At 71.0% G+C, this 24,371-nt stretch overlaps 1 protein-coding gene across 2 annotated transcripts; it reads left to right on the forward strand.

Annotated features, from left to right (window-relative positions):
* Nucleotides 1–14,317: 14,317 nt before the first annotated feature.
* Nucleotides 14,318–22,608, forward strand: DNAJC5G (DnaJ heat shock protein family (Hsp40) member C5 gamma). 2 transcript variants are annotated; one of them, XM_084624759.1, is made up of 5 exons: nucleotides 14,318–14,536; nucleotides 16,848–16,966; nucleotides 17,314–17,527; nucleotides 19,546–19,699; nucleotides 21,597–22,608. In XM_084624759.1, the coding sequence occupies exons 2-5, from the start codon at nucleotides 16,854–16,856 to the stop codon at nucleotides 21,683–21,685; spliced, it is 570 nt and encodes a 189-aa protein (XP_084480885.1). In that variant the 5' UTR covers nucleotides 14,318–14,536; nucleotides 16,848–16,853; the 3' UTR covers nucleotides 21,686–22,608. The 2 variants fall into 2 exon arrangements, with proteins under 2 accessions (XP_084480885.1, XP_084480886.1); XM_084624760.1 differs by lacking the exon at nucleotides 14,318–14,536 and adding an exon at nucleotides 15,576–15,845.
* The last annotated feature ends 1,763 nt before the right edge of the window (nucleotides 22,609–24,371 follow it).

Here is a 24,371-nt window from a genome sequence, read left to right on the forward strand (position 1 = left end):
GGAGTTGGAGGCGCGGGGCACGCTGGGAGTTGGAGGCGCGTGGGGCACACTGGGAGTTGGAAGGGCGGGGCGCAGGGCACGCTGGGAGTTGGAGGCGCGTGGGGCACACTGGGAGTTGGCGGGGCGCGAGGCACGCTGGGAGTCGGAAGGGCGGGGCGCGGGGCACGCTGGGAGTTGGAGGCGTGGGGCACACTGGGAGTTGGAGGCGCGTGGGGCACACTGGGAGTCGAAGGGGGTGGGCGCGGGGCACGCTGGGAGTCGGAGGCGCGTGGGGCACACTGGGGGTTGGAGGCGCGGGGCACGCTGGGAGTCGAAGGGGTGGGCGCGGGGTGTGCTGGGAGTCGGAGGGGCGGAGCGCGGGGCACGCTGGGAGTTGGAGGCGCGTGGGGCACACTGGGAGTTGGGGCGCGGGGCACGCTGGGAGTCGGAAGGGCGGGGCGCAGGGCACGCTGGGAGTTGGAGGCGCGGGGCACGCTGGGAGTTGGAGGCGCGTGGGGCACACTGGGAGTTGGGGCGCGGGGCACGCTGGGAGTCGGAAGGGCGGGGCGCAGGGCACGCTGGGAGTTGGAGGCGCGGGGCACGCTGGGAGTTGGAGGCGCGTGGGGCACACTGGGAGTCGGAAGGGCGGGGCGCAGGGCACGCTGGGAGTTGGAGGCGCGTGGGGCACGCTGGGAGTTGGTGGGGCGCGGGGCACGCTGGGAGTCGGAAGGGCGGGGCGCAGGGCACGCTGGGAGTTGGAGGCGCGTGGGGCACACTGGGAGTCGAAGGGGGTGGGCGCGGGGCACACTGGGAGTCGGAGGCGCGGGGCACGCTGGGAGTCGGTGGGGTGCGGGGTGTGCTGGGAGTTGGAGGCGCGTGGGGAACGCTGGGAGTCGGAGGGGCGGAGCGCGGGGCACGCTGAGAGTCGGAGGCGCGGGGCACGCTGGGAGTCGGAGGGGCGGAGCGCGGGGCACGCTGGGAGTCGGCGGGGCGCAGGGCACGCTGGGAGTCGGCGGGGCGCAGGGCACGCTGGGAGTTGGAGGCGCGTGGGGCACGCTGGGAGTCGGCGGGGCGGGGCGCAGGGCACGCTGGGAGTTGGAGGCACGGGGTGTGCTGGGAGTTGGAGGCGCGTGGGGCACACTGGGAGTCGGAAGGGCGGGGCGCAGGGCACGCTGGGAGTTGGAGGCGCGTGGGGCACGCTGGGAGTCGGAAGGGCGGGGCGCGGGGCACGCTGGGAGTCGGAAGGGCGGGGCGCAGGGCACGCTGGGAGTTGGAGGCGCGTGGGGCACGCTGGGAGTTGGAGGCGCGTGGGGCACACTGGGAGTCGAAGGGGGTGGGCGCGGGGCACACTGGGAGTCGGCGGGGCACGCTGGGAGTCGGCGGGGTGCGGGGTGTGCTGGGAGTTGGAGGTGCGTGGGGAACGCTGGGAGTCGGAGGGGCGGAGCGTGGGGCACGCTGGGAGTTGGAGGCGCGTGGGGCACGCTGGGAGTCGGAGGGGCGGAGCGTGGGGCACGGTGGGAGTTGGAGGCGCGTGGGGCACGCTGGGAGTCGGAGGAGCGGAGCGCGGGGCACGCTGGGAGTTGGAGGCGCGTGGGGCACACTGGGAGTTGGCGGGGCGCGGGGCACGCTGGGAGTCGGAAGGGCGGGGCGCAGGGCACGCTGGGAGTTGGAGGCGCGGGGCACGCTGGGAGTTGGAGGCGCGTGGGGAACGCTGGGAGTCGGAGGGGCGGAGCGCGGGGCACGCTGGGAGTTGGAGGCGCATGGGGCACACTGGGAGTCGGAGGGGCGGAGCGCGGGGCACGCTGGGAGTCGGAGGGGCGGAGCGCGGGGAACGGTGGGAGTCGGCGGGGCGCAGGGCACGCTGGGAGTCGGCGGGGCGCAGGGCACGCTGGGAGTTGGTGGCGCGTGGGGCACGCTGGGAATCGGAGGGGCGGGGCGCAGGGCACGCTGGGAGTTGGAGGCGCGTGGGGCACGCTGGGAGTCGGAGGGGCGGGGCGCAGGGCACGCTGGGAGTCGGAGGGGCGGAGCGCGGGGCACGCTGGGAGTTGGAGGCGCGTGGGGCACACTGGGAGTCGAAGGGGTGGGCGCGGGGTGTGCTGGGAGTCGGAGGGGCGGAGCGCGGGGCACGCTGGGAGTTGGAGGCGCGTGGGGCACACTGGGAGTTGGCGGGGCGCAGGGCACGCTGGGAGTTGGAGGCGCGGGGCACGCTGGGAGTTGGAGGCGCGTGGGGCACACTGGGAGTTGGAAGGGCGGGGCGCAGGGCACGCTGGGAGTTGGAGGCGCGTGGGGCACACTGGGAGTTGGCGGGGCGCGAGGCACGCTGGGAGTCGGAAGGGCGGGGCGCGGGGCACGCTGGGAGTTGGAGGCGTGGGGCACACTGGGAGTTGGAGGCGCGTGGGGCACACTGGGAGTCGAAGGGGGTGGGCGCGGGGCACGCTGGGAGTCGGAGGCGCGTGGGGCACACTGGGGGTTGGAGGCGCGGGGCACGCTGGGAGTCGAAGGGGTGGGCGCGGGGTGTGCTGGGAGTCGGAGGGGCGGAGCGCGGGGCACGCTGGGAGTTGGAGGCGCGTGGGGCACACTGGGAGTTGGGGCGCGGGGCACGCTGGGAGTCGGAAGGGCGGGGCGCAGGGCACGCTGGGAGTTGGAGGCGCGGGGCACGCTGGGAGTTGGAGGCGCGTGGGGCACACTGGGAGTTGGGGCGCGGGGCACGCTGGGAGTCGGAAGGGCGGGGCGCAGGGCACGCTGGGAGTTGGAGGCGCGTGGGGCACACTGGGAGTCGGAAGGGCGGGGCGCAGGGCACGCTGGGAGTTGGAGGCGCGTGGGGCACGCTGGGAGTTGGCGGGGCGCGGGGCACGCTGGGAGTCGGAAGGGCGGGGCGCAGGGCACGCTGGGAGTTGGAGGCGCGTGGGGCACACTGGGAGTCGAAGGGGGTGGGCGCGGGGCACACTGGGAGTCGGAGGCGCGGGGCACGCTGGGAGTCGGTGGGGTGCGGGGTGTGCTGGGAGTTGGAGGCGCGTGGGGAACGCTGGGAGTCGGAGGGGCGGAGCGCGGGGCACGCTGAGAGTCGGAGGCGCGGGGCACGCTGGGAGTCGGAGGGGCGGGGCGCGGGGCACGCTGGGAGTCGGCGGGGCGCAGGGCACGCTGGGAGTCGGCGGGGCGCAGGGCACGCTGGGAGTTGGAGGCGCGTGGGGCACGCTGGGAGTCGGCGGGGCGGGGCGCAGGGCACGCTGGGAGTTGGAGGCACGGGGTGTGCTGGGAGTTGGAGGCGCGTGGGGCACGCTGGGAGTCGGAAGGGCGGGGCGCGGGGCACGCTGGGAGTCGGAAGGGCGGGGCGCAGGGCACGCTGGGAGTTGGAGGCGCGTGGGGCACGCTGGGAGTTGGAGGCGCGTGGGGCACACTGGGAGTCGAAGGGGGTGGGCGCGGGGCACACTGGGAGTCGGCGGGGCACGCTGGGAGTCGGCGGGGTGCGGGGTGTGCTGGGAGTTGGAGGTGCGTGGGGAACGCTGGGAGTCGGAGGGGCGGAGCGTGGGGCACGCTGGGAGTTGGAGGCGCGTGGGGCACGCTGGGAGTCGGAGGGGCGGAGCGTGGGGCACGGTGGGAGTTGGAGGCGCGTGGGGCACGCTGGGAGTCGGAGGGGCGGAGCGCGGGGCACGCTGGGAGTTGGAGGCGCGTGGGGCACACTGGGAGTTGGCGGGGCGCGGGGCACGCTGGGAGTCGGAAGGGCGGGGCGCAGGGCACGCTGGGAGTTGGAGGCGCGGGGCACGCTGGGAGTTGGAGGCGCGTGGGGAACGCTGGGAGTCGGAGGGGCGCGGGGCACGCTGGGAGTCGGAAGGGCGGGGCGCAGGGCACGCTGGGAGTTGGAGGCGCGGGGCATACTGGGAGTCGGAAGGGCGGGGCGCAGGGCACGCTGGGAGTTGGAGGCGCGTGGGGCACACTGGGAGTCGGAAGGGCGGGGCGCAGGGCACGCTGGGAGTTGGAGGCGCGTGGGGCACACTGGGAGTTGGCGGGGCGCGGGGCACGCTGGGAGTCGGAAGGGCGGGGCGCAGGGCACGCTGGGAGTTGGAGGCGTGGGGCACGCTGGGAGTCGGAGGCGCGGGGCACGCTGGGAGTCGGCGGGGCGCGGGGTGTGCTGGGAGTTGGAGGCGCGTGGGGAACGCTGGGAGTCGGAGGGGCGGAGCGCGGGGCACGCTGGGAGTTGGAGGCGCATGGGGCACACTGGGAGTCGGAGGGGCGGAGCGCGGGGCACGCTGGGAGTCGGAGGCGCGGGGCACGCTGGGAGTCGGAGGGGCGGAGCGCGGGGAACGGTGGGAGTTGGAGGCGCGTGGGGCACGCTGGGAGTCGGCGGGGCGCAGGGCACGCTGGGAGTTGGTGGCGCGTGGGGCACGCTGGGAATCGGAGGGGCGGGGCGCAGGGCACGCTGGGAGTTGGAGGCGCGTGGGGCACGCTGGGAGTCGGAGGGGCGGGGCGCAGGGCACGCTGGGAGTTGGAGGCGCGTGGGGCACACTGGGAGTCGGAAGGGCGGGGCGCAGGGCACGCTGGGAGTTGGAGGCGCGTGGGGCACACTGGGAGTTGGAGGCGCGTGGGGCACACTGGGAGTCGAAGGGGGTGGGCGCGGGGCACACTGGGAGTTGGAGGCGCGGGGCACGCTGGGAGTCGGCGGGGCGCGGGGTGTGCTGGGAGTTGGAGGTGCGTGGGGAACGCTGGGAGTCGGAGGGGCGGAGCGCGGGGCACGCTGGGAGTCGGAGGCGCGGGGCACGCTGGGAGTCGGAGGGGCGGAGCGCGGGGCACGGTGGGAGTTGGAGGCGCGTGGGGCACGCTGGGAGTCGGAGGGGCGGAGCGCGGGGCACGGTGGGAGTTGGAGGCGCGTGGGGAACGCTGGGAGTCGGAGGGGCGGAGCGCGGGGCACGCTGGGAGTTGGAGGCGCGTGGGGCACACTGGGAGTTGAAGGGGTTTGCGCGGGGTGTGCTGGGAGTCGGATGGGCGGAGCGCGGGGCACGCTGGGAGTTGGAGGCGCGTGGGGCACACTGGGAGTTGGCGGGGTGCGGGGCACGCTGGGAGTCGGAAGGGCGGGGCGCGGGGCACGCTGGGAGTTGGAGGCGTGGGGCACGCTGGGAGTTGGAGGCGCGGGGCACACTGGGAGTCGGAAGGGCGGGGCGCAGGGCACGCTGGGAGTTGGAGGCGCGTGGGGCACACTGGGAGTTGGCGGGGCGCGGGGCACGCTGGGAGTCGGAAGGGCGGGGCGCAGGGCACGCTGGGAGTTGGAGGCGTGGGGCACACTGGGAGTCGAAGGGGGTGGGTGCGGGGCACACTGGGAGTCGGAGGCGCGGGGCACGCTGGGAGTCGGCGGGGCGCGGGGTGTGCTGGGAGTTGGAGGCGCGTGGGGAATGCTGGGAGTCGGAGGGGCGGAGCGCGGGGCACGCTGGGAGTTGGAGGCACGTGGGGCACACTGGGCGTCGGAGGCGCGGGGCACGCTGGGAGTCGGAGGGGCGGAGCGCGGGGCACGGTGGGAGTTGGAGGCGCGTGGGGCACGCTGGGAGTCGGCGGGGCGCAGGGCACGGTGGGAGTTGGAGGCGCGTGGGGCACGCTGGGAGTCGGCGGGGCGCAGGGCACGCTGGGAGTTGGTGGCGCGTGGGGCTCGCTGGGAATCGGAGGGGCGGGGCGCAGGGCACGCTGGGAGTTGGAGGCGCGTGGGGCACGCTGGGAGTCGGAGGGGCGGGGCGCAGGGCACGCTGGGAGTTGGAGGCACGGGGTGTGCTGGGAGTTGGAGGCGCGTAGGGCACACTGGGAGTCGGAAGGGCGGGGCGCAGGGCACGCTGGGAGTTGGAGGCGCGTGGGGCACACTGGGAGTTGGCGGGGCGCGGGGCACGCTGGGAGTCGGAAGGGCGGGGCGCAGGGCACGCTGGGAGTTGGAGGCGCGTGGGGCACACTGGGAGTTGGAGGCGCGTGGGGCACACTGGGAGTCGAAGGGGGTGGGCGTGGGGCACACTGGGAGTCGGAGGCGCGGGGCACGCTGGGAGTCGGCGGGGCGCGGGGTGTGCTGGGAGTTGGAGGCGCGTGGGGCACACTGGGAGTTGGCGGGGCGCGGGGCACGCTGGGAGTCGGAAGGGCGGGGCGCAGGGCACGCTGGGAGTTGGAGGCGCGGGGCACGCTGGGAGTTGGAGGCGCGTGGGGAACGCTGGGAGTCGGAGGGGCGGAGCGCGGGGCACGCTGGGAGTTGGAGGCGCGTGGGGCACACTGGGAGTTGGCGGGGCGCGGGGCACGCTGGGAGTCGGAAGGGCGGGGCGCAGGGCACGCTGGGAGTTGGAGGCGCGTGGGGCACACTGGGAGTCGGAAGGGCGGGGCGCAGGGCACGCTGGGAGTTGGAGGCGCGGGGCACACTGGGAGTCGGAAGGGCGGGGCGCAGGGCACGCTGGGAGTTGGAGGCGCGTGGGGCACACTGGGAGTTGGCGGGGCGCGGGGCACGCTGGGAGTCGGAAGGGCGGGGCGCAGGGCACGCTGGGAGTTGGAGGCGTGGGGCATGCTGGGAGTTGGAGGCGCGTGGGGCACACTGGGAGTCGAAGGGGGTGGGTGCGGGGCACACTGGGAGTCGGAGGCGCGGGGCACGCTGGGAGTCGGCGGGGCGCGGGGTGTGCTGGGAGTTGGAGGCGCGTGGGGAATGCTGGGAGTCGGAGGGGCGGAGCGCGGGGCACGCTGGGAGTTGGAGGCACGTGGGGCACACTGGGCGTCGGAGGCGCGGGGCACGCTGGGAGTCGGAGGGGCGGAGCGCGGGGCACGGTGGGAGTTGGAGGCGCGTGGGGCACGCTGGGAGTCGGCGGGGCGCAGGGCACGGTGGGAGTTGGAGGAGCGTGGGGCACGCTGGGAGTCGGCGGGGCGCAGGGCACGCTGGGAGTTGGTGGCGCGTGGGGCACGCTGGGAATCGGAGGGGCGGGGCGCAGGGCACGCTGGGAGTTGGAGGCGCGTGGGGCACGCTGGGAGTCGGAGGGGCGGGGCGCAGGGCACGCTGGGAGTTGGAGGCACGGGGTGTGCTGGGAGTTGGAGGCGCGTAGGGCACACTGGGAGTCGGAAGGGCGGGGCGCAGGGCACGCTGGGAGTTGGAGGCGCGTGGGGCACACTGGGAGTTGGCGGGGCGCGGGGCACGCTGGGAGTCAGAAGGGCGGGGCGCAGGGCACGCTGGGAGTTGGAGGCGCATGGGGCACACTGGGAGTTGGAGGCGCGTGGGGCACACTGGGAGTCGAAGGGGGTGGGCGTGGGGCACACTGGGAGTCGGAGGCGCGGGGCACGCTGGGAGTCGGCGGGGCGCGGGGTGTGCTGGGAGTTGGAGGCGCGTGGGGCACACTGGGAGTCGGCGGGGCGCAGGGCACACTGGGAGTTGGAGGCGCGTGGGGCACGCTGGGAGTCGGCGGGGCGCAGGGCACGCTGGGAGTTGGTGGCGCGTGGGGCACGCTGGGAATCGGAGGGGCGGGGCGCAGGGCACGCTGGGAGTTGGAGGCGCGTGGGGCACGCTGGGAGTTGGAGGGGCGGGGCGCGGGGCACGCTGGGAGTTGGAGGCGCGTGGGGCACACTGGGAGTTGGCGGGGCGCAGGGCACGCTGGGAGTTGGAGGGGCGGGGCGCAGGGCACGCTGGGAGTTGGAGGGGCGGGGCGCGGGGCACGCTGGGAGTTGGAGGGGCGGGGCACGCTGGGAGTTGGAGGCGCGGGGCACACTGGGAGTCGGAAGGGCGGGGCGCAGGGCACGCTGGGAGTTGGAGGGGCGGGGCGCAGGGCACGCTGGGAGTTGGTGGGGTGAGGGGCATGCTGGGAGTCGGAGGGGCGGGGTGCAGGGCACGCTGGGAGTTGGAGGCACGGGGTGTGCTGGGAGTTGGAGGCGCGTGGGGCACGCTGGGAATTGGAGGCGCGTGGGGCACACTGGGAGTCGGAAGGGCGGGGCGCAGGGCACGCTGGGAGTTGGAGGCGCGTGGGGCACACTGGGAGTTGGCGGGGCGCGGGGCATGCTGGGAGTCGGAAGGGCGGGGTGCAGGGCACGCTGGGAGTTGGAGGCGCGTGGGGCACACTGGGAGTCGAAGGGGGTGGGCGCGGGGCACACTGGGAGTCGGAGGCGCGGGGTGTGCTGGGAGTCGGCGGGGCGCGGGGTGTGCTGGGAGTCGGCGGGGCGCGGGGCGTGCTGGGAGTCGGAGGCGCGTGGGGCACGCTGGGAGTCGGCGGAGCGCGGGGCACGGTGGGAGTTGGAGGCGCGTGGGGCACGCTGGGAGTCGGCGGGGCGCGGGGCACGCTGGGTGTTGGTGGTGCGTGGGGCACGCTGGGAGTCGGAGAGGCGGGGCGCAGGGTGTGCTGGGAGTTGGAGGCGCGTGGGGAACGCTGGGAGTCGGAGGGGCGGAGCACGGGGCACGCTGGGAGTCGGAGGCGCGGGGCACACTGGGAGTCGGAGGGGCGGAGGGCGGGGCACGCTGGGAGTTGGAGGCGCGTGGGGCACGCTGGGAATCGGAGGGGCGGGGCGCAGGGCACGCTGGGAGTTGGTGGGGTGAGGGGCACGCTGGGAGTCGGAGGGGCGGGGCGCGGGGCACGCTGGGAGTTGGAGGCGCGTGGGGCACACTGGGAGTTGGCAGGGCGCGGGGCACGCTGGGAGTCGGAAGGGCGGGGCGCAGGGCACGCTGGGAGTTGGAGGCGCGTGGGGCACACTGGGAGTTGGCGGGGCGCGGGGTGTGCTGGGAGTCGAAGGGGCGGGGCGCAGGGCACGCTGGGAGTTGGAGGCGCTTGGGGCACGCTGGGAGTCGGAGGGGCGGGGCGTAGGGCACGCTGGGAGTTGGTGGGGTGAGGGGCATGCTGGGAGTCGGAGGGGCGGGGTGCAGGGCACGCTGGGAGTTGGAGGCACGGGGTGTGCTGGGAGTTGGAGGCGCGTGGGGCACGCTGGGAATTGGAGGCGCGTGGGGCACACTGGGAGTCGGAAGGGCGGGGCGCAGGGCACGCTGGGAGTTGGAGGCGCGTGGGGCACACTGGGAGTTGGCGGGGCGCGGGGCATGCTGGGAGTCGGAAGGGCGGGGTGCAGGGCACGCTGGGAGTTGGAGGCGCGTGGGGCACACTGGGAGTCGAAGGGGGTGGGCGCGGGGCACACTGGGAGTCGGAGGCGCGGGGCACGCTGGGAGTCGGCGGGGCGCGGGGTGTGCTGGGAGTCGGCGGGGCGCGGGGTGTGCTGGGAGTCGGAGGCGCGTGGGGCACGCTGGGAGTCGGAGGCGCGTGGGGCACGCTGGGAGTCGGCGGGGCACGGTGGGAGTTGGAGGCGCGTGGGGCACGCTGGGAGTCGAAGGGGGTGGGCGCGGGGCACACTGGGAGTTGGAGGCGCGGGGGACGCTGGGAGTCGGCGGGGCGCGGGGTGTGCTGGGAGTTGGAGGGGCGGAGCGCGGGGCACGCTGGGAGTCGGAGGCGCGGGGCACGCTGGGAGTCGGAGGGGCGGAGCGCGGGGCACGGTGGGAGTTGGAGGCGCGTGGGGAACGCTGGGAGTCGGAAGGGCGGGGCGCAGGGCACACTGGGAGTTGGAGGCGCGGGGCACACTGGGAGTTGGTGGGGTGAGGGGCATGCTGGGAGTCGAAGGGGGTGGGCGCGGGGCACGCTGGGAGTTGGAGGCGCGGGGCACACTGGGAGTTGGTGGGGTGAGGGGCATGCTGGGAGTCGAAGGGGGTGGGCGCGGGGCACGCTGGGAGTTGGAGGCGCGGGGCACACTGGGAGTTGGTGGGGTGAGGGGCATGCTGGGAGTCGAAGGGGGTGGGCGCGGGGCACGCTGGGAGTTGGCGGGGCGCGGGGTGTGCTGGGAGTTGGAGGTGCGTGGGGGACGCTGGGAGTCGGAGGGGCGGGGCGCAGGGCACGCTGGGAGTTGGAGGCGCGGGGCACGCTGGGAGTCAGAGGGGCGGAGCGCGGGGCACGCTGGGAGTTGGAGGCGCGTGGGGCACGCTGGGAGTCGGAGGGGCGGGGCGCAGGGCACGCTGGGAGTTGGAGGCACGGGGTGTGCTGGGAGTTGGAGGCGCGTGGGGCACGCTGGGAGTCGGAGGGGCGTGGCGCAGGGCACGCTGGGAGTTGGAGGCGCGTGGGGAACGCTGGGAGTCGGAGGGGCGGGGCGCGGGGCACGCTGGGAGTTGGAGGCTTGTGGGGCACGCTGGGAGTTGGAGGCACGGGGTGTGCTGGGAGTTGGAGGCGCGTGGGGCATGCTGGGAGTCGAAGGGGGTGGGCGCGGGGCACGCTGGGAGTTGGAGGCGCGGGGCACGCTGGGAGTCGGAGGGGCGCGGGGTGTGCTGGGAGTTGGAGGCGCGTGGGGCACACTGGGAGTCGGAGGCGCGGGGCGCGGGGCACACTGGGAGTCGGCGGGGCGCGGGGCACGCTGGGAGTCGGCGGGGCGCGGGGTGTGCTGGGAGTTGGAGGCGCGGGGGACGCTGGGAGTCGGCGGGGCGCGGGGTGTGCTGGGAGTTGGAGGGGCGGAGCGCGGGGCACGCTGGGAGTCGGAGGCGCGGGGCACGCTGGGAGTCGGAGGGGCGGAGCGCGGGGCACGGTGGGAGTTGGAGGCGCGTGGGGCACGCTGGGAGTCGGAGGGGCGGAGCGCGGGGCACGGTGGGAGTTGGAGGCGCGTGGGGCACGCTGGGAGTCGGAGGGGCGGAGCGCGGGGCACGGTGGGAGTTGGAGGCGCGTGGGGAACGCTGGGAGTCGGAAGGGCGGGGCGCAGGGCACACTGGGAGTTGGAGGCGCGGGGCACACTGGGAGTTGGTGGGGTGAGGGGCATGCTGGGAGTCGAAGGGGGTGGGCGCGGGGCACGCTGGGAGTTGGAGGCGCGGGGCACACTGGGAGTTGGTGGGGTGAGGGGCATGCTGGGAGTCGAAGGGGGTGGGCGCGGGGCACGCTGGGAGTTGGAGGCGCGTGGGGCACACTGGGAGTCGGAGGGGCGGAGCGCGGGGCACGGTGGGAGTTGGAGGCGCGTGGGGCACGCTGGGAGTCGGAGGGGCGGAGCGCGGGGCACGGTGGGAGTTGGAGGCGCGTGGGGCACGCTGGGAGTCGGAGGGGCGGAGCGCGGGGCACGGTGGGAGTTGGAGGCGCGTGGGGAACATTGGGAGTCGGAAGGGCGGGGCGCAGGGCACACTGGGAGTTGGAGGCGCGGGGCACACTGGGAGTTGGTGGGGTGAGGGGCATGCTGGGAGTCGAAGGGGGTGGGCGCGGGGCACGCTGGGAGTTGGAGGCGCGGGGCACACTGGGAGTTGGTGGGGTGAGGGGCATGCTGGGAGTCGAAGGGGGTGGGCGCGGGGCACGCTGGGAGTTGGAGGCGCGTGGGGCACACTGGGAGTTGGCGGGGCGCGGGGTGTGCTGGGAGTCGAAGGGGCGGGGCGCAGGGCACGCTGGGAGTTGGAGGCGCTTGGGGCACGCTGGGAGTCGGAGGGGCGGGGCGCAGGGCACGCTGGGAGTTGGTGGGGTGAGGGGCATGCTGGGAGTCGGAGGGGCGGGGTGCAGGGCACGCTGGGAGTTGGAGGCACGGGGTGTGCTGGGAGTTGGAGGCGCGTGGGGCACGCTGGGAATTGGAGGCGCGTGGGGCACACTGGGAGTCGGAAGGGCGGGGCGCAGGGCACGCTGGGAGTTGGAGGCGCGTGGGGCACACTGGGAGTTGGCGGGGCGCGGGGCATGCTGGGAGTCGGAAGGGCGGGGTGCAGGGCACGCTGGGAGTTGGAGGCGCGTGGGGCACACTGGGAGTTGGCGGGGCGCGGGGCATGCTGGGAGTCGGAAGGGCGGGGTGCAGGGCACGCTGGGAGTTGGAGGCGCGTGGGGCACACTGGGAGTCGAAGGGGGTGGGCGCGGGGCACACTGGGAGTCGGAGGCGCGGGGCACGCTGGGAGTCGGCGGGGCGCGGGGTGTGCTGGGAGTTGGAGGGGCGGAGCGCGGGGCACGCTGGGAGTCGGAGGCGCGGGGCACGCTGGGAGTCGGAGGGGCGGAGCGCGGGGCACGGTGGGAGTTGGAGGCGCGTGGGGAACGCTGGGAGTCGGAAGGGCGGGGCGCAGGGCACACTGGGAGTTGGAGGCGCGGGGCACACTGGGAGTTGGTGGGGTGAGGGGCATGCTGGGAGTCGAAGGGGGTGGGCGCGGGGCACGCTGGGAGTTGGAGGCGCGGGGCACACTGGGAGTTGGTGGGGTGAGGGGCATGCTGGGAGTCGAAGGGGGTGGGCGCGGGGCACGCTGGGAGTTGGAGGCGCGGGGCACACTGGGAGTTGGTGGGGTGAGGGGCATGCTGGGAGTCGAAGGGGGTGGGCGCGGGGCACGCTGGGAGTTGGCGGGGCGCGGGGTGTGCTGGGAGTTGGAGGTGCGTGGGGGACGCTGGGAGTCGGAGGGGCGGGGCGCAGGGCACGCTGGGAGTTGGAGGCGCGTGGGGCACGCTGGGAGTCAGAGGGGCGGAGCGCGGGGCACGCTGGGAGTTGGAGGCGCGTGGGGCACGCTGGGAGTCGGAGGGGCGGGGCGCAGGGCACGCTGGGAGTTGGAGGCACGGGGTGTGCTGGGAGTTGGAGGCGCGTGGGGCACGCTGGGAGTCGGAGGGGCGTGGCGCAGGGCACGCTGGGAGTTGGAGGCGCGTGGGGAACGCTGGGAGTCGGAGGCACGGGGTGTGCTGGGAGTTGGAGGCGCGTGGGGCATGCTGGGAGTCGAAGGGGGTGGGCGCGGGGCACGCTGGGAGTTGGAGGCGCGGGGCACGCTGGGAGTCGGAGGGGCGCGGGGTGTGCTGGGAGTTGGAGGCGCGTGGGGCACACTGGGAGTCGGCGGGGCGCGGGGTGTGCTGGGAGTTGGAGGGGCGGAGCGCGGGGCACGGTGGGAGTTGGAGGCGCGTGGGGCACGCTGGGAGTCGGAGGGGCGGAGCGCGGGGCACGGTGGGAGTTGGAGGCGCGTGGGGCACGCTGGGAGTCGGAGGGGCGGGGCGCAGGGCACACTGGGAGTTGGAGGCGCGGGGCACACTGGGAGTTGGTGGGGTGAGGGGCATGCTGGGAGTCGAAGGGGGTGGGCGCGGGGCACGCTGGGAGTTGGAGGCACGGGGTGTGCTGGGAGTTGGAGGCGCGTGTGGCACACTGGGAGTCGGAAGGGCGGGGCGCAGGGCACGCTGGGAGTTGGAGGCGCGTGGGGCACGCTGGGAGTCGGAGGGGCGGGGCGCAGGGCACGCTGGGAGTTGGAGGCACGGGGTGTGCTGGGAGTTGGAGGCGCGTGGGGCACACTGGGAGTCGGAAGGGCGGGGCGCAGGGCACGCTGGGAGTTGGAGGTGCGGGGCACACTGGGAGTTGGTGGGGTGAGGGGCATGCTGGGAGTCGAAGGGGGTGGGCGCGGGGCACGCTGGGAGTTGGAGGCGCGTGGGGCACACTGGGAGTTGGCGGGGCGCGGGGTGTGCTGGGAGTCGAAGGGGCGGGGCGCAGGGCACGCTGGGAGTCGAAGGGGGTGGGCGCGGGGCACGCTGGGAGTTGGAGGCGCGTGGGGCACGCTGGGAGTTGGAGGCGCGTGGGGCACGCTGGGAGTCGGAGGGGCGGAGCGCGGGGTGTGCTGGGAGTTGGAGGTGCGTGGGGAACGCTGGGAGTCGGGGGGGCGGAGCGCGGGGTGTGCTGGGAGTTGGAGGCGCGTGGGGCACGCTGGGAGTCGGAGGGGCGGGGCGCAGGGCACGCTGGGAGTTGGAGGCACGGGGTGTGCTGGGAGTTGGAGGCGCGTGGGGCACACTGGGAGTCGGAAGGGCGGGGCGCAGGGCACGCTGGGAGTTGGAGGCGCGGGGCACGCTGGGAGTCGGAGGGGCGGAGCGCGGGGCACGCTGGGAGTCGGAGGGGCGTGGCGCAGGGCACGCTGGGAGTTGGAGGCTTGTGGGGCACGCTGGGAGTTGGAGGCACGGGGTGTGCTGGGAGTTGGAGGCGCGTGGGGCATGCTGGGAGTCGAAGGGGGTGGGCGCGGGGCACGCTGGGAGTTGGAGGCGCGGGGCACGCTGGGAGTCGGAGGGGCGCGGGGTGTGCTGGGAGTTGGAGGCGCGTGGGGCACACTGGGAGTCGGAGGCGCGGGGCGCGGGGCACACTGGGAGTCGGCGGGGCGCGGGGCACGCTGGGAGTCGGCGGGGCGCGGGGTGTGCTGGGAGTTGGAGGTGCGTGGGGCACGCTGGGAGTCGGCGGGGCGTGGGGCACGCTGGGAGTCGGCGGGGCGCGGGGCACACTGGGAGTCGGCGGGGCGGGGGGCACGCTGGGAGTCGGAGGGGCGTGGGGCACGCTGGGAGTCGGAGGGGCGGGGCGCAGGGCACGCTGGGAGTTGGAGGCGCGCGGGGCACGCTGGGAGTCGGAGGGGCGGGGCGCGGGGCACGCTGGGAGTTGGAGGCGCGCGGGGCACGCTGGGAGTTGTGTCTCCGGGGCATTTCCAGGTCCGGTGGCCCTAGGGACGGGCCGGCCTCGGGGCTCTGCCCTGTCGTCGCCGTGCAGGGATCTGCGCCTGCGCGGGGCCGCTCGGGGTGAAGGCGACTGCGCAGGCGTGAGGAGGGACCGGTTCCGGTTCCGGTTCCGCCGGGTCGGTGGCGGAAGCCGAGCGGAGCCGCCGGTGAGGGGTCGGGGCCGGGGGAGCGGCGGAACTCCCCGCGTCGGGTGGGGCGGGACCGGGCCGGCCGGAGCCGAGCCCCCGGGAGGAGAGGGGAGCGGGGCGGGCGGGCTGCCCCGGCGCCGGGCTCGGTCCCGCCCCCCGAGGGCCGCCGGCTGGTGCGCCCGGGCTCTGCTGCCGCTCGGGGCCCGGCTCGGGGCCGGGAGTCGCTGGCGCCTGGGCAGAGCGCGGCGCCGGGAGCTGCCAGGGGACGGGCCCGGGCCCCCAGCGCGGCCCCAGCCCTGCCCCCCCCGGCCGGGGACCTGGGGCTCCCCAGACCCTCCCGCGGCTGGTGCGAGGCCTGACCCCGCGGGCTGGCGGAAGGGGCCGGGCCCCGGGTCTTAGGCCGGGCGCTGAGCTGGGCTGTCACCGGGCCAAGCCCCGCCCGGCCCCGGGGCCAGACCCGCTCCGTGCTCGGGGCCTGCTGGTGGCGTGAGGGTCAGTGGGGCTGGCGGGGAGCCGGCCGGGCCGGGCTGCGGGGGCAGGCTGGTTGCTGGGCTGTCTGTGTCCCCCCCCTTGGGTCACGGCCAGGTGGGCGCTGGCCATGGGCAGGCTGGTTGCTGGGCTGTCTGTGTCCCCCCACCACCCTTGGGTCACGGCCAGGTGGGCGCTGGCCGTGGGCAGGCTGGTTGCTGGGCTGTCTGTGACCACCCCCCACCACCCTTGGGTCACGGCCAGGTGGGCGCTGGCCGTGGGCAGGCTGGTTGCTGGGCTGTCTGTGACCACCCCCCACCACCCTTGGGTCACGGCCAGGTGGGCGCTGGCCGTGGGCAGGCTGGTTGCTGGGCTGTCTGTGCCCTCCTCCTTGGGTCATGGCCAGGTGGGCGCTGGCCGTGGGCAGGCTGGTTGCTGGGCTGTCTGTGCCCTCCTCCTTGGGTCACGGCCAGGTGGGCGCTGGCCGTGGGCAGGCTGGTTGCTGGGCTGTCTGTGTCCCCCCACCACCCTTGGGTCACGGCCAGGTGGGCGCTGGGCTGTCTGTGACCACCCCCCACCACCCTTGGGTCACGGCCAGGTGGCCGCTGGCCGTGGGCAGGCTGGTTGCTGGGCTGTCTGTGTCCCCCCACCACCCTTGGGTCACGGCCAGGTGGGCGCTGGCCGTGGGCAGGCTGGTTGCTGGGCTGTCTGTGCCCTCCTCCTTGGGTCATGGCCAGGTGGGGGCTGGTTGTTGGGCTGTCTCTCTGTCTCTCCTCCTTGTCTGGCCAGTTCTTGCCCTGCCTTGTTTCACTTCCTCATTCCTGCTGCCGGGTGAGCCTGGATTCACACTACTGGCTCGGTAAGTGCTGTGTCCTGGTCCCTGTCCTTCTGCTTAGCTCTCGGGCCCTTTTTGGGGGTGGGGCAGGGGAGCTTGCAGGGTGAGAGAAACCCAGAGCTCTGACAAGCTGCAGAGAGAGGGTTTGGGGGTGTCTGTGTGGGGAGGTGCACGCCTTCAATGTCTCTGCAGTTAGCTCCCCTCCTTGTGGGTGCATGGCTGGGAATGGGGCGTGCTGCACTGGCATGTATCTGGGAGTACTCTGGTCCCTGGGCTGTGGGCCCTGTGGCCACGAGGGGGCAGTGCGGCCATTGGCAGCCCTGACTCGTGAGGGTGACAGTGACAGCTGCTGCGAGCGAGCGGTATGTCCGCAGTGTGTTGGGCCTGCCCCGAGGGCATCACTGCCCCAGGCCAAGGCTCTGCGCAGCTGGCAGGCTCGCCCCAGGCTGCTGGGGGCCTGTGGTGCTGGTGTGGCCTTGTCTCGGGTGTCCAGGGCTGCGTGTGGTATGGAGGAGGGGAGGTTTGGTATGGAGGGAGCTGTAGGCACTGCTGGCCTGGCCTTCCCTCCTTGCGGGTGGGAGCCCCAGGCCAGGTGGGGGTGCAGGCCCTGCTGGAAACCTGCTGTTCCCTGCTTCCTCGCTGGTACTGTGAGCGCTGGCTGTAGCGTGGGAGCCCTGGGCTTGGCCCTCTGCTGGAGAGCTGGTGTCTGCCTGGTTCCCTAATCCCCCCGGGGGCTCTGCTGAGCGGGCCCTGTGATGGGAGGGGATCCCCTGGGCAGCTGTGCCCCGCTGCCCAGCACACACAGCTGCCTGCCTGGATTGCCATGAGGAGATGGCCCTGCAGTGGGTGACAGGATCCTGGCCAGCACAGGCCCCTCTGCACGCTCTGGGGAGCTGGAATAGCTGGTGTGCCAGCCCCTGCACCCAGCTCCCCTTGTCCTCACCGGTCCTGCCCCACAAAGGGGTGGCTGCAGCCTGCAGGGCGTGGGCACGGTGACTCACACCCCCCATTCCCCCTCCAATACAGAGCAACATGGCGGAACCCGGCCGACCCCAGCGGAAAATGTCCCGGGCTGGGGAGAGTTTGTACAGAGTCCTGGGCCTGGAGAAGGGGGCTTCTTCAGAGGAGATCAAGAAGGCATACAGGTAGGGAGCCCACCTGCTGGGCCCAGCCACCCCGCCTCTCCCACGGGCCCCTTCTGGCTGCACCTCTGCTGCCGGATGTGCTGGGGCAGGGAGAGCCCAGCCAGCCACGGCTTGGCTCTGGCCCTGGCCCTGGAGAAAAATGCACGCCCTGGAACTCCTGTGTGGGAGAGGTCGCACCGTGCTCCCCAAGGGTCCTCCTGCCCCCAGCATGGGGTAGGGTCATACCAAGTAGCTTAGGGTCTCCCAGCCCCAGGGGAAAGGGAGGGAGGATTCTCTGGTGCCCCCCTGAGATCTTGGGGGCGACTTGGGACGTCTCCTCAGCCCTGCCGCTTCCCTGCACCGTGCAGGAAATTAGCCCTGAAGTACCACCCAGACAAGAACCCCGAGAATCCCGAGGCAGTGGAGAAGTTCAAGGAGATCAACAATGCGAATGCGACGCTGAATGATGAGAACAAGCGGAAGATCTACGATGAATATGGCTCTATGGGGCTCTACGTGGCTGAGCAGTTCGGCGAGGAGAGCGTCAAGTACTACTTCCTCATGTCCAAGTGGTGGTTCAAGGTGAGTGCCCCCTGCCTGCTGGGCACAGCCCCCACCCACCCATTCTCTGCACCTGTCGGGCTCCTCCGGGGCACTCCCAGCGCTGGCTGCCCCAGCCACATGGCTCAGGCTGCCAGGTGGGGTGACATGGAGAGGTCTCCTGGGCTCTGGGTGTCCCAACCGGAGGTGGGTGCGGTGCCCAGGCCCTGAGCCACCCATTGTGGCAGAGGTGGGATTTCAGTCAGTCTGAACGTCGGGGCAGGATGGGGCAGGGTCTGAAGCTAAACTAAGGAAAGAACAAGAATTACATAGACAAGTTAGGTGTCTCCAAGTCGGCAGGGCCTGATGAAATACATCCTAGAATACTTAAGGAACTGGCTGAAGAGATCTCTGGGCCATTCGTGATTATTTTTGAGAACTCCTGGAGGCCGGGAGAGATCCCAGAGGACTGGCAAAGGGCAAATATAGTCCTTATCACTAAAGGGGATAAAGACAAACCAGGAAATTACAGACCAGTCAGTTTAACCTTGGTATCTGGAAAGATAATGGAGCAAATACTCAAACAATGTATTTGTAAAGACTTACAAGATGAGAAGGTGATAAGTAACAGTGAACAGTGTCAAGCAAATCTTGTCAAACCAACCTAATGTCCTCCTTTGACAGAGTGAGTAACAAGCCTTGTGGATAGGGGGAAGTGGAGGACGTGATAAAAGCCTTACTGATGTTGAGATATGATACTGTCTCAAGTGAAAAGAAAAGGAGGACTTGTGGCACCTTAGAGACTAACACATTTATTTGAGCATCGGATGCATCCGATGAAGTGAGCTGTAGCTCACGAAAGCTTATGCTCCAATAAATGTTAGTCTCTAAGGTGCCACAAGCCCTCCTGTTCTTTTTGCGGATACAGACTAACACGGCTGCTACTCTGAAACCTGTCTCAAGTGACTGTCTCATAAACAAACTAGGGAAATGTAACCTAGATGAACCTACTGTAAGGTGAGTGCAAAACCATTCCCAGAGTGTAGTTATTAGTGGTTCACAGTCAAGCTAGAGGGCATAACAAGTGGGGTCCTGCAGGGATCTATCATGGGGCTACTTCTATTCAATATCTTCATCAGTGGTTTAGATAATGGCATAGACAGTACACTTATAACATTTGCAGACAGTACCAAGCTGGGAGGGGTTGCAAGTGCTTTGGAGGACAGGATTAAAATTCAAACTGATCTGGACAAACTGGAGAAATGGTCTGCAGTAAATAGGATAAAATTCAACAAGGGCAAATGCAAAGTACTCTACTTCGGAGGGAACGCTCAGTTGCATACATACAAAATGGGAAATGACGGCCTAGGACGGAGCACTGCGGGAAGGGATCTGGGGGTCATAGTGGACACAAACTAAATATGAGTGAACAGTGTAACGCTGTTGCAAAAAAAGCAAACATCATTCTGGGCTGTATTAGCAGGAGTGTTGTAAGCAGGGCACAAGAAGTAATTCTTCTGCTCTGCTCCACACTGATTAGCCTCAACTGGAGTATTGTGTCCGGTTCTGGGTGCCACAATTCAGGAAAGATGCAGACAAATTGGAGAGAGTCCAGAGAAGATCAACAAAAAATGATTAAAGATTGAGAAAACACGGCCTTCCAGGAAGAATTGAAAAAGGGTTTGTTTAGTTTGGCGAGGAGAAGACTGGAGTGGGGGGAGAAGAGAGAAGTCTTCAGCTACAGAAACGGTTGTTATAAAGAGGAGGGAGGTAAATTATTTTTCTGAAACCCCCAAGAAGCCATGGGTTCAATTGCAGCCAGGGCGGTTTCGGTTGGACCCTGGGAAAAGCGTCCCGCCCGGGGGGTGACGCAGTGGAACGGATTGCCCAGGGAGGCCGTGGAGTCCCCGTCCCCACTGGAGGTTCCCCAGAGCCGGCTGGACACACCCCCGTCAGGGCTGCTCAGACAGTCCGTGGTCCTGCCTCGCTGCGGGGCGCTGGGCTGGGAGACCCCTCGCAGCCCCGCAGATTCTCTGACCTGGCTGCTCCCTCCCACGCAGGCCTTGGCCGTGTGCTGCGGCCTCTTCTCCTGCTGCTGCTGCTGCTGCTGCTGCTGCTTCTGCTGTGGGAAGTGCCGCCCGCCTGAGGACGAGGACGCCTACAAGTACGTCAACCCCGAGGACCTGGAGGCCCAGATCCAAGCTGAGGCCGAAGGTGAGGAGGAGCAGGAGGAGTTGCCCTGCGCTGTGCTCCTGCTCTCGGGGGAGACCGCACAGCCCCTGGCCTGCCCTGGTCTGGGCCACGCTCTCAGCGGGGTGGGGAATCCGCCGGGGAGGTGGGCGGTGGGCGGTGAAGCCCGAGGCAGCAAGGGTAATGGGGGGTTGGGGCATGGCCAGCACCGGGGGTGGGCAGCACGTGGCAGGCGGTGGGTTTTGAAGGGGCCGGCGGGGCAGATGGCAGCAGGAGCTAGAGGAGGGGGCAGTACTGGGCTCCGGCCCAGGGTCCCAGCTCTGCCACGGCTTGCTGTGTACTCTGGGCAAGTCTCTCATCTGCCCTGCCCCGTGCCGTGCTGTCTACACGAGCCTGTGGCTGGCTTGGCTCGGCCCAGCCCTGGCAGCTGTCACCAGGGAGGGGGGACCCCCAGTGCCGGTGCTGTGAATGGAGGAAAGTGGGGTCAGCCTGACATCCTGGAGTCCTCTCTGGGCTGGGGCAGTCTGTGCCAGGTGCCTGCGGTGGGGCAGGCAGTGCTGGGCCCTAGTGCTTGGGGGATTGGGGAGGATTGTGCTGTCCTGCCCCCTGCAGGGAGGGACACAGCAGCCCACGTGGGAGCAAGGGCTTGGCTGAGCCTGAGGTCAGTCCCTCCCACGGTGCGGGACCGGGTGGGCAGGGTGCAGGGCAGAGCAGGAGACAGCCTGGATCCAGGCGCCCGGAGGGAGCTGAGCAGCCCTGGGGCCTGCCCTGCTGCTCTGCCTGACAGGCCCAGTCCTGCTCATTGCAATCGGGATGGGGCTGAGCCCTCCCTGTTGTTGGCCCCAGCATGCGGGGGGGAGGCTGTCCCTCCAGTCACTGAGCTGATGTCCAGGAGGCCTGGTGACAGTGCTTTGAGTGGCCAGGAGAGGGGGCCCAGCACAAGGCAATTGTCTTACCACGCTTGGGGCAAGGCCTCCCTGGGACTCACCCCAGCACTCACCAGCCTTGCGTCCCCCAGGCTTTGCACTGTCACAGTCGCCCCACCTGTGTGTCCCCGGGGCCCCAGGCAGGCGTGGAGGGAGACAGCAAGGAGTTGGGCATGGCTGCTATGCCTGTCGGGTGATGGGGTGCTCCTGGCATCCCCACACTTGCGGCCCTGCCCCTCTGGTGCCTGTTATTGCTGGCCCTTTGTCACAGACCCACAGGATTTGTGATACATCCTGGCTTTCACCAGCCCCCTGGAGGAGCCTTCCAGTGAGCCAGAGGAGCACTTGTCACCCCCAACCCACCCTCTGCTCCCAGCTCCCCAGCCTGGTCTGCCCCCCTCACACACCCAGCCTGGTCTGCCCCCCTCACACACCCAGCCTGGTCTGCCCCCCTCACACACCCAGCCTGGTCTGCCCCCCTCACACACCCAGCCTGGTCTGCCCCCCTCACACACCCAGCCTGGGCTGCCCCTGGCCAGCCCAGCCTGGGCTCCAGCCCCCTCTTTCCTTCCGCCATGCCCAGCCTGGGCTCCCACTGTTCCCCCGGCCCTCCCAGCCTGGGCTCCCCCTAACCCCCTCCTCCCCCGGCCCTCCCAGCCTGGGCTCCCCCCGCCAGCTCCCCCTGGCCAGCCCAGCCCTGGCTACCAGTGCCCCACCATCTTTGCCCACAGTGGTGGGCCAGTAATAGCCATTTGGGCTGGCCAGGTCCACACCCTGCTCCATGGCTTTCATCTCCCTGGGGCCTGCACCCTCTGCTTGGGTTTGTTCTCTGGGCCTGGAGCAGCTGGCCTGAGCCCTGAGCTCCCATCCCTTTGGCTGCCGGGTTCTGTGCCAAGCAGGCAGCCTGGTTTGGGGCTGGGGGGATCCTGGGTGGCAGTGGGGGTGCTCTGAGACCCCTGCATGCCCTGCCCCTCACTGAGCCTGTTGCTCCTCAGACACCCAGACACCCATTGTGGTGCAGCCCCTGCCTGCAGCAGCCGGAGAGGAGCCACTGCCAGACGCCAGCCTGAGGACTGACGCATGAGGCCAGCCTCGACCTGCCGACTGCCTGTCCCCTTGCCTGGACTCTGGGTGGGAACCCCACTGGAACTGCCGCTGCCCGGGGTCCCTGCGCTGGGCGCAGCCAGGCCAGCTGGCTGTGGCTCGAATCTCAGGTAAATTGGCCAACGCCTGTGGGGAGGCTGTTCGGGCCTCTGCCCGGGCCCTGTAAGGACTGGCGCCTGCCCAAGGCTCCTTGTGCTGTGACTTCTCCGGCTGCTGTAGCCTGCTGATGGGCCAGGCTCCCTGTGCTGCACCAGGAACCCGAGACTGGAAACCCCTGGGCACACCCCCTGCCTTGCCGCACAGCCCCCATCCCTCCCTCGGCCAGTCACTCACCAACAGCACCAGCACCCGCCTGGCTTCTCCCCAGCCGGGCCCCTCTCCTCCGAACCCAGTGTTTACAGCTGCGTGGACGCCGAGCTCGCAGGGCCCTGGGCTGGGTGCTGCCCTCTGGGTCCTGGCCTGAGAAGCACACGCCTGTGCCCTAGCCGCGCAGCCTGGAGGCAAATGAGACCAACCCCACTGTAACTAGCCCATGGAGATGGAGCAGCTGCAGGCTGAGCCTGCCGGGCACCCTGCTGCTTCCAGGGACCTGTCCCTTCCCTGTGTCGGGTGCCAAACACAGCTCTCTAGGCAGGCCGTGGTCCTGGCAGGTAGCACGCTCTCTGCCTGCTTGCTCTGTGGCCTGCTGCCCCTCTGGGGGTAGGACCCCCTCCCTCAGTGCTGCTGTCCTGGCCTCCAGGCAGAGCCTCAGTCACTGTGTCTGAGCCTCACTGGTGTCCCTGCTGGCACCCTGGGGCCCACCGGGGCGGTGTGTCAGGGGAGTAAAGGAACCTGTTGTCTGGCTTTGATGGCACCATTAAAGGCGGCTGCGGGCTTGTCTCTCGCCGTGGTCTTTGCCCTGCCGGCACTGCTCTGAGTCCGTGACTTGTACCCGCGCAGCCAGCTCCCTGCCCAGCCTTGCTCCAGGTTCTCGTGTCCAGAGCCAGGCTGTGCGCGGCTCCTCTCGCCTGTGCTGCAGGACTGGCCCCAGCCCCCGGGGGACCCCAGTGGGCCTAGCGCTGTCGCGTTGCTGTGTGCCCAGCGCCAGCAAAGGGTGCGTGGCCACAGCTGGGTCTGCACAGCTGGGCGGGGGCCTTTCCTGCTTCCCTACAGGGGCTGTCAGCTAGACAGTGAGGGACCAGAGCGGGGAAGGGACACGGCTGGGCCTCAGCACCTGTTGCCTGAAGCCACCTCCCTGGGAGCCAGGCGGAGTAGGGGCAGGGTCCTGTGCCTTGGCCTAGAGGCTGAATGGGCCCAGGGGAGGGTAACAGGCCATTGGAATAACACCTCCCCCCTCTAGCCTGGCAGCCGGCAGCTGCTCCCTGCACTGCACCTGCCCTGGAGGTTGGTGCACCCCCGCCCCCATGTCCAGCTTCCTCCCCTGCATGGAGGCCTCTGCTCCCAAGGGAGTCTCTGTGAGCTGGAGCCACCAATGCTTGCCCCCCAGCTGCCTCTGGCTGCCCTCCCTCGGGGGCGCTGCGGGGGTAGGGGCAGTGGGTCTAGGCTGCTGGGCCACAGACCACAGAAAGCTTCAGGGGCTGCAGTGTAAACAGCCCGCTTGGTGTGTCAAGGGTTAATTGTCTGTGTAGGCTGCCCTGTCCTGTGGGCTGGAGTCAGCTGGGTGGGTGGGGGTGCCAGGTCGCGGCTGGCAGGGGCATCGCATCCCGCCTGTTCTCCAGTGCCACGGCTGCTGCTACGCCTCCCATCACATGGGGCAGAGAGGCTATGGGGCTGTGCTCTGGGGGAGGGGCCAGCCAGTTTCACATGCTGGTAGCAGAGACCAGGCAGGGACTGCCCAGGTCTGGGGCCAGGTGGTGGCCCAGCCCTTGAACCAGGGCAGCTCTGTGTCACACAGGAGGGAGCCCCTCCCCTGACCCATAGGGCAGGCTGGTTGGCCTTTCTCTCTGCCAGGTGGCTCAACCTCCCCCTCCAGCCATCCTCCCCCCACGCAGCTGGGCCCCATTCAATGGTACCGCATCAGCCCCGGTGCTCCCCCGTCAGGCCAGCCCCCAGCAGTGCCACGCCAGCCTCGGGTCCCCACTCCCTCAACGGCACCAGGCCAGCCCCCTGCAACAAAGTGGGAATTTCTTGCAATGCTTTCCTAAGGCCAAGCCTGGCGAGACTTCCCGGGTGGGGGGGGGCTGCTGCCCCGCAGGGGCCGAGGGGTTAAATGCTCCTAGGGCAGAGCAGGAGGGGTGTCACAGGCCTGTTGGGGTGTTAAGGCCAGGCTGACCCTGCCTCAGCTCAAGGGAGGATCCAGCCAGACAGTGGGAGCCTCCAGGACTGAACCAGCTCCAGCAAGTGGGGCTGGGGACTCCGCAGGTCTCGGTGGGAGGGAACCTGAGGCTGGGACAGGAGCTGGCCTTTGGTGAGACCTGGGCTGTCTGGGATGGACAGACAGACAAGGGAGGGAGGGAGCGAAAGTGGAGCCCACAGCAGCTTGGCTGGCTGATTGTGGTGGCTTGGCCGTCTGGATTGTGTCTTAACCCGAGGGCTCCCCACGCCGTGCCCAGGGGACCGAGACCGGCTCTGGGGGAAAGGCTGCCTGGTGTCTCTGCAGGCACTGGCGGGCGCAGGGGGCCCTGCAGAGCGGCCGCGTCTCTCCCGGGTGTCTGGCTTGGTGGGAC

This window comes from Lepidochelys olivacea (genome assembly GCF_965140295.1).
Source record: "Lepidochelys olivacea isolate rLepOli2 genome assembly, chromosome: 3".
Classification (NCBI taxonomy): Eukaryota; Metazoa; Chordata; order Testudines; family Cheloniidae; genus Lepidochelys; species Lepidochelys olivacea.